The sequence below is a fragment of the Oryza sativa genome, chromosome 2, assembly GCF_034140825.1.
Source record: "Oryza sativa Japonica Group chromosome 2, ASM3414082v1".
In the NCBI taxonomy this organism is placed as follows: domain Eukaryota; kingdom Viridiplantae; phylum Streptophyta; class Magnoliopsida; order Poales; family Poaceae; genus Oryza; species Oryza sativa.
In genome coordinates this window covers 26,483,056-26,492,355 of record NC_089036.1, presented here as the reverse complement: position 1 = coordinate 26,492,355, position 9,300 = coordinate 26,483,056, and the positions used below count along the sequence as shown (strand labels likewise).

General features: G+C 42.9%; 1 protein-coding gene across 1 annotated transcript; it reads right to left on the bottom strand.

The window, feature by feature from the left end:
- Positions 1-7,106: 7,106 nt before the first annotated feature.
- On the bottom strand, positions 7,107-9,077 carry LOC4330143 (GATA transcription factor 7). Its single transcript, XM_015767871.3, has 3 exons — positions 8,889-9,077; positions 8,436-8,768; positions 7,107-8,318 (listed from the first exon to the last, which is right to left on the bottom strand). Exons 1-3 carry the CDS (start codon positions 9,054-9,056, stop codon positions 7,524-7,526), a joined length of 1,296 nt encoding a protein of 431 aa, XP_015623357.1. The 5' UTR covers positions 9,057-9,077; the 3' UTR covers positions 7,107-7,523.
- Between the last annotated feature and the right edge of the window lie 223 nt (positions 9,078-9,300).

Here is a 9,300-nt window from a genome sequence, read left to right as displayed (position 1 = left end):
TATACTCCCTCCGTCTAAAAAAAAATTGTTGTTAGATGATAAAATATAATTAATATTTTATGCGTGACTTGTCTTTTTAATTTTTTTCATAATTTTTTTAAATAAGACGGACGGTCAAATATTGAACATGAAAACCAGGGTTTGTTTTTTTTTGGACGGAGGGAGTACAACGACGTACGATATTGTTAATCTCCCGATTCCATTTCATCTTCAAACAACTGAACAAGTAGTTGTTGTAGCTTTCACGCAAGAAACCGAGACGCTCCAGTCTCCTGTCCCATAGGCAGCAGGTTCCTATCATCTCGATGGCAAGCCAGAGAATCTTAGGCACCTTTTCTCGTGGAAACTACTCACTCCATCCGTATACTGTTCAACTCTACTATTCATTCATAGTTTTCTTTTTACCATTATGCAGTACAGTACTTTAGTACTCTCTACTATAGTATGTAGACGTAGTAGTACCATGGCTTGTCCTCCTAGCTTTCAGTTAGGACGTCTTTTGGGTCAAAAGGTCATGAAACCTTATCAAATTGGCCGGTTTCAATTGAAACCAGTAGACGTAGTAGCTCTGTAATCAAAAGCTAACGTTAGGCATGCCTGTTCTGTTTTGCACTCAACAGAAAGCGTGCCTCGCTCCAAGGGCTCTAAACAAGTTGGCGGAGTAGTCTCGGCCGCCCCCAGAATTTCTGGTTTTATTTGATAGATGCGGGCCGCATGCACCAGCCATCCATTAGCCAAACCAACTTGTGTCGTAGTTGATGGCTTCCAGCCAATTAGTAACGGAAAAGGAGCCACTCTTGCACGGGAAAACTTTAAGGCTAACGAATTGAAAGCGAGGACTAACACACCGCGCCAAACCTTGAAAAGACTCGGCCATGGACGCCATGGCATTACACTACTGTAGTATGGAGTATGGAGTATGGAGTATGGAGTATTCACTGCCACCTTCCAGTGGCACGGCTCAGTGATAAATTACTAGGAGCAGTAGCAATGTACAGTAACAGCTAACAACCTGGGCGTACGGTACGGCCACCTCGCTATTACTACAGGGGGTTTGTTCCACCCAAACACCAAACGCAACGCCAACGCGCGCGCCATATCCCGCCGCGGCGCATGTGCCGCCTCGCCACGCGCCCACGTACGCCAAAGGCAAAGCTACATGCACTCGCGCGCGGCGTGCCTCTTCCCCGCTTCTCGGCCCATGCGGCGACTGTGTCGTCGTTCACGGGATGATCGCGATGAGTGTGCGCTAGGTGTCGCGCATGCATTTGCCCCCTGCCCCTTGCAAACCCGACCGGCCGGTTTGGGTACTTCAGTTTCTGGAAGGGGAATCCCCGTCTCTGATTTTATTCAGAGTACGTAGTAGGGACGAGTAGGGTACATGTTACCAGTTGCTGCTTGCTAGGATCAACTGATCAAGCGAAGCAATAAGCAGCCGTCGCTGGTCAGTAGAGGAGTGTACACAAAACAGCCCAGGAGGCAAGAATCCAGGAGGGTGAAAGACGGAAGGGGAAAGGAATAAGAGTACATCAAAGCAGGAGAAAGCGCACACGCGGAGTGGATGTGCAATTCCACCTCTTTTTGTATTTTCGATAGAGGTAAAGCAAATTATCGCAGAAATTTGTGCACGGCTTGCTTTCATGGATAAACAGCTCAGTTTCTAGTGTCTAGCTAGCACACTACGTAGCACGGAGCTCCCACTTGACCTAAGCAACACGTGGAAATGGCAATAAAATCAAAATGGATTTGGAACTAAGAAATGAAAAAAAAAGCAGAAATAGAACGTAGGATCAAGTCGAAAAACTAGAAATTTGAGAATTAGACGTAGCTCAATTTATTAGGCTTATCGTGGTCGAACCTATTCACCAAGATTCAAATCTTACACTCATCACAGGTACAAATATTTATGCATTAATTTTGCTATACATTTACGATAAATTTTCTCCTAAAATTTGACAAATTTATAGTATAATTATAGTGTAATTATAATGTAAATTGCATGTAATTACACTGTATAGGTGATCCCTTATGTATTAGTACAAAAGAGATTTTTCTGTACGAGGACCCCTATAGGTTACATGCAAACTGTAATTAGTTGCATCTGCAAAAATCAATCTTCATTTTCGCATACGGCTCCTTAAGATAAGCACATGTAAAAATCTAAGTGGTCCTTATGCAAAAGATACCCCTCTTTATCCACAGATTTTTTTTTCTCCCAGCCACTCTCTTTTCCCTCTCACCACCTCAAAAAAAATTCAACTCATCTCCCCTCTCTCTCTCTCTTCCTCTCCTCTCCTCAAGTCCTCATTATTCTCTCATCTCTCTCTCTCTCTTCCTCTCCGAGCAGGAGATGGCGCCGGCATCGACAAGGAGGCGGCAGGGAGTGGCTGCGGCGACGGCGACGGCGGTGGGACTCATTTTTCAGTATATGTTACTGTATATATTAGGAGCGAGATAGATACAAACCCAAACCAAAGTGGAAGTTCTAAAAGAAAACAACCAAAGTGAAGAAAATTTTCATTTGAGTTGAACTTTATTTTTTTTCCTTTGAAAATACAAGAATTCTGTCTTTTTTCTTAGGATTTTGATCTATTTTTTCTTTTGTTCCAAACAAAGATCATAGAAAAAAAAGTCTCCAGAGAAAAGTAGAAAACCAAACGTTGACAATTCCTTTGAAATTCAGGGCCCCTTTGATTCAAAGGATTTTTATAGAAATTTCATAGGATTCAAATCCTATATGAAATTTTTCTATTTGGCCCTTTGATTCAAAGGATTGAAGCTTTCCAAATCCTATGAAATTCCTATGGAATGATATATTGCATGTGGATTTTGGAGGAAATTTAGCAAGAGCTCCAACCTCTTGAAAAATTCCCTTTGAGTCTATCTCTCTCATTCGATTCCTGCGTTTTTCCTGCGCTCTAATCAAACGACCATTCCTATATTTTTCCTGTGTTTTGCAATCATCTGTTTTACACTTCAATTCCTATCAGAATCTTATGTTTTTTCTATCCCTCCATTTTTTCAACCATGCGATTCAAAGGGACCCTCATTTGATCCTTAAAGAAACACAGGAATTTTATTAAGAACTTATGTAGAAAACAGTGCAGTTCCTCCAAATTGCTGTGAAATTTCTCCGAACTACTCTCTCTGTCCTAAAGAAGAACTAAAATTATTATTATTATTATTATTATTATTATTATTATTATTATTATTTTGAACGGAGGAAGCGGTAGGCCGTAAACAGGCCTTCGAAATTTCTAGCGGTCCGTCACGCGTGCACGCCGACGTAAGCGCCGGCCACATGAGTACATGACGACGGGGAACCGGGAAGCAGCAGCATCTCTGCGCTGCTACTGCTGCTGCTGCAACCAAAGCACGTTGTACGCGGATTGGGTGGAGTATTTAGGGGGCGTTTGGTTGATTGATTCACTTTGCCACGCCACACTTCAGTCATGCCACAGTTTTTAGGCGTGTGTTGTTTTAATGCCACAGTTGTGTCATGCCACACTTTTTTACCCTTAGATCCCACATATCATACTCAGATAACTAGAGCTAACATTGCCACACTTATGGCTAAATACTTCTTGGCCATACTTTTGCCACATGCCATAACTTGCCTTAGTTTAGTTATGGCAAACTTAGACATCAACCAAACAACCCTTAGGGCCTGTTCTCTTGGATGCCAAAAAAAAACCTTACTAAAAATTTGACAACAAACTAAATGTATTTATTTTTTTAACTTTATTAAAATTTAGTAAGGTTGAAAATGATATCAAAATTTAGAAATCCGAGTCACCTGACCGGCCGCGGCGGCAAGCGAAATCTTGCTAGTCGACGACACACGGGCAGCGTTGCCCGCGCAGGAATCTGAAATATCAAAGATTTCTCCCCGAGGTATATGTTAAACCGGAGGGAGAAACTCGGATGTCGTGTGTGCCTGTGTGGAGTTGGACGGGAAGACCGGAAGGGCGCGGTTATCGCCTACTGTTTGTTGGGAAGCACTCTATCGATCTGTTCAATCCACATCCACAGTACACAAGACCACGGCGGCTTTTTTTTAAAAAAAACTACTCTCTTCTCGTTCCATAATGTAAAAGATTATAATACTTTTAAAAAAAATTAAAGAAGTAGCAAAAGAACAAGTCACATAGGGATGAATAACAAACCAACGGCTCATTAAAACTAAGGAGCTAAAAACCTATCTCGATTCAGCTCACGAGCTGACTCATTAATGCATTTATACCACTTTTATAATTTTATATTTACTATTTTATTATATAAGCCTAATAATAAACACTAATTAAACATATATAGTTTGCCTGAAATTAAAGTACTAATCGATAGTTAACAAGCACTAGGTACGCGAAGACATGATGATCTCTTTTACTAACGACCTAAATATCTAACTTGGCTCGAATAATTAAGACTATTAGTATGAGCCAAGCTAGTTATACGAGCCGATCCAAGTGACGAGCTTCGAGCTTTTGCCCACCCGGCCACCCTAATACCATAGTATTAAAGGTGATAAATTGAGGGATAAAATAGTACAGAAGTTCATAGGTGGGAAAATATACTACTACATGAGTGGATAGATGGGAATAAGCATTATCTCAGAATCACAAAACCATGAGAAGGAGAGAGTACCAAATTTTCACACAAATGAATTACTCTTAAGTAAATTTTACAAAACTATAAATACTTTAAGCAAATTATCGTAAAACTACATATTCAAGATGATGATCACAAAACTACAGGTTTAATAATAAATTTATTATAAAAATACAAGTTTAAGCTAAATATCATAAAACTATGTATTTAATAATAAAGTTATAAAAAAAATGTTTTGGAGTTTAAATACTTAGTACTAATGTTATGTTTGAGTAAATGTCCTAATTTTATGATTAAATTGATATTAAACATGTAGTTTTGTGATAACTTTGTTATTAAATCTATAATTTTGCGCTATTTCACTAGTGTTAAATCCGTACTTTTGTGATATATCATGTTAAATCTATAGTTTTACGATAATTTCACCAAATTACATGTAGTTTTGTGAAATTTACACAATTGTTTTTGGTAAAAAAATTCGAAAACTATCATAATTTAATTTAATTAGTCTGGAGTTATCAAAAGTAGAAAAGAGTTAAGAGAGCTTTGCTATAGCTCAATTAGTAAATGAATGGCATGCCTCGTAAAATGGGTAAGTATGGCAAACTTTGGCTAATAAAAGAAGAGTATGATAAGTGAGCCAACAAGGTGAAATTGCGCCTTGTTTGAATTAGAATACTCCCTCCGTATTTATAAAGAAAGTCGTTTAGAACAATATTTAAGTTAAACCTTGGGAATATAAATCATGAATAACTCTTAAGTTGTTGAGTTTGAAAATATAAAAATTATATGAATAGATTTGTCTTGAAAAATACTTTCATAAAAATATACATATATATTTTTTTATAGAAATAAGAAGTTGAAGTTGTGTTTTGGAGACCGTGTCGCTATCCAAAACAACTTCCTTTGCGAGTACGGAGGGAGTACTTAACTACATGCATGAGAACTCCTCTAGAACACAGAAATACTCTAACATATTCAAATAAACTGTTCAAATTGGCATGGCAAACTTGGACCATGAACCAGACATGACACTCTTAAAGGCGCATTAAGCATGAAGCCTATTAGTAACCCGGCATCCAAAGTGAATAAAATAGTGTTTGACTATCGACTGCAAGAGTGTGTATCCAGCAAGAGTGTTGCATCGTAGTCTAGAAATGAAGCTGGCTGATATATATGAATAAGAACAACCTAATGTACAATGAGTACTTAATATTCATATTCATTGTACACTGCTCTCTAATTTCAAATGTAGTCTCGTTTTGAGTTGTTCATAAGAACAAATGGTAAAAGAAACCTCGTTTTCCTGTGGCTATTACACATTTTTCATCTGATACTCCCTCCGTCTTATAATATAAAGGATTTTGACTTTTTACTTATACTGTTTGACCATTCATCTTATTTAGAAAATTTTTGCAAACATAAAAAACAAAAGGTTGTGCTTAAAGTACTTTGAATAATAAAGTAAGTCACAAATAAAAGAAATGATAATTCCAAATTTTTTTAATAAAACGAATGGTCGAACAGTACAAGCAAAAAGCCAAAATCCCTTATATTATGGGACGGAGGGAGTATCTTGTTTCAACCGTATTAGCAGTGTTTATTTACGGGAGAACGATTTTCTTTCTCAAGTTCTTGCAATAAAATTCAATGCGACTTTTTCTCAATTTCTAGACAATATAATTTAATTAAGCCGGTTGATTTGAATGGGGTAAACAGAAAATCGTTCATATAATTCAGATTTTTTATTTGTTCTGAATAACTTGGAGATTTTCTAAAGTGTATAATTGATAGAGCAGTATCAATTTCCACTTGCAGCATGTTGTATTCAGGCCTTGTTTAGATTCAATTTTTTTTTCAAACTTTTCCATCATATCAAATGTTTGGGCATATGCATGAAACATTAAATGTTGATAAAAAAAATCAATTACACAGTTTGTATGTAAATCATGAGACGAATCTTTTGAGCCTAATTACGCCATGATTTGACAATGCGGTACTACAGTAAACATTTGCTAATGACAAATTAATTAAACTTAATAGATTCGTATCACAGTTTACAGGCGGTATCTGTAATTTGTTTTATTATTAGTCTATGTTTAATACTTCAAATATATATCCGTATACGTCAAAAAAAAATTTGGACACGAACTAAACACAGCCTCTCATATGAACTCTTCATTTTCAATATTCAAATGGATAGCCTTTTTCTTTTTCTTTTTTCCAGAGCATGATAATTAAGAGTATCTAATTTATATGACTATAGACCAAGAGATAAATGATAAACTGCCTATGGGGTCTAATCAATTATGCACATGAACTTTAATAGCGGAAATGTGGAATGCGAGTAGTCTCAGTCTCACTGGTGTTGAACTGTTGACTACTGATGAAGTGGCTGAGATGGCTTTAGGAGACCACCTCGACATAGATAGAACCAATGTTCTCGATGTGCTGGGAGTAATGGACAGATAGGTTTGGCACCACAAAGCTGATGGCGATGATGCAGGCAAGCCACACCCCATTCCTCTTTCACCAGATACTCTAATTCTTTCTGACCCCTCGGTTAAAACAAGACAGCCAATTTCTTGTTTCACACCGAAGACATCGGTACCCCTCTGCCTCCCAGCCATTCTTGCCAGACGCAGCTTTGAATAGCTTTTCTTGTGAAGAGCTCGAGTGCTTTCTACTAGAGTACACTATAACAATCTAATGCTAAAACATGCAAATGTTGATCACTAAACCTAACACAATCTCTAAATGAGACCTCTAATTTTCCTACTACTGAATTCTAGCCGTACGACGGGACTAAAATAGAGAGAAGGGAGGAAAAAGTTCAGGTACGGTACAGCAGACTAATGATACGGCCAGGAAAAAGGAAAATGTACAGCCACCGCGGCGGTGCTAGCTAGGCTAGGCTAGAAAGAGGCGACGGCCGGCGCGGCGGCCGCCACGATGACGGGGGTCTCCTTCTTGCGGCGCATCTCGAGCACCTTGCGGTGGGAGTTGGAGTGCAGGCTGCTGACGAACGTCGGGCTGCAGGCCGGCCGGTACTCCGGGAGGAGGCGGCCCGACTTGTAGCGGACGCCGCAGGCGTTGCAGAGCGTCTTGGCGCCCTCGGGGCCGGCGCGCCACTGGGGCGTCTTCTGGACGCCGCAGTGGCTGCAGCGGCGGTCGCCCGTGGCGGGGAGGGCGGCGCCGCCGCCGGCGGCGGCGGCGAGGTGCGGCGGCTGCTGGTGCTTCGGCTTGCGCCCGCGCTTCTTGGGCTTCTGCTTGCCGTTCTTGCCGTGCTTGGACTTCTTGGAGCGCGGCTGCTCGTCGAGCAGGTCGGAGGCGACTAGCGCGGGGAAGTCCACGTACTGGAGGAACGGCGAGAAGGAGGCCGACGACGAGCAGGACGAGGTTGTCGCGGTGGACGACGACGACGTCGAGTCGGACAGGGGCGCGCCGGAGAGCGACCACACGGAGGCACGCGACCGCTTGCTCCGCCGCGACTTCACCGGCACCAGCGCCTCCGTCGACAGCGCGCAAATGGTCGGGGTGCGCATAGGGTCCAACAACGCCGACGCCGCGCCTTCGTGCGGCCGCCGGTGCTGCGGCTTGCCGCACGCCGCCAACGCCGCCGCCGCCGCGGGGAGCTGCGGCAGCGGGAGCTCGGCGAGCGAGTCGTCCATGATACGGGACACCCACTCAAGCTCCTCCACGTCATGCGCCTGTACACAAAAACAAACACCTCATGAGCAAACGACGACATGGGTGGAGACTGCAAAAGTCGACGCGCTTGGCGCGAAACGAGGAGCCAAACGTAACGTCGTCATGTATGTTCTTACCGGCAGGTCCATCACCGGCGGCAGCAGCGGCATGGGCTCATACGACACCACCGATGAGCCATGGGAGTCACTAGACCTCTCCTTCTCCACGGCGGCCGCCGCCGCCGCCGCCGCCTCGCCTTGCTCGCCGCCGTCCCTGTCCACCTCACAGAGCTCCTCAAGGTCCAGCAAGTCCTCCACCGAGAACCCGTCCCCCATCATCCCTGCCCCCCTCTCCACCGCCCCCCACGCCGCCGCCGGCCCGCCGGCGGCCGCCGCCGCGGCCATCTCCTCGGCCGCCTCGTACGGCCTAAGGCTACTCCTCAGCGCGGACATCCTCCCGTCCTTCTCCACCTGAAACCGCACAAAGAAAGCAGAGCAAAAGAAAGAAACACACGAAACTCTCGTCAGTTTCAAGAACCACCCTAATTAAAACCGTCGCGAACGGCTCAACCACGCAAGAGAGAGCCTCACCAGCGAGCCATGGTGGTGGTGCGCGAACGACGACATGGCGGCGGCGGCGGTGGCGACGACGGCGTGGGAGGAAAGCGAAGGCGAGGAGGAGGAGGAGGCGTGGAGGAAGTGGGAAGCAGGGGAAAAGGCAGAGGGAGGGGTGGAAGGGATGAGCGCCTGGTGGGTCATTGAATGGCTGCCAAAGTCCGTGTGCGCAACAAATGCACTGTTCGTTAAATTTCTCCGTCGCCCCCCTCCATCTCCCCCGTTTTTACGCCGAACTCAACAAACTTCTTTTTTACTAGGGCTGTGTTTTTCTCGTAAAGTTGAAAGTTTGTGTTGAAATTGGTACGATGTGACTGAAAAATTATGTGTATGATAGGTTGATGTGATAGAAAAAGTTATATGTTTGGATCCAAAGTTTGGATGTAAA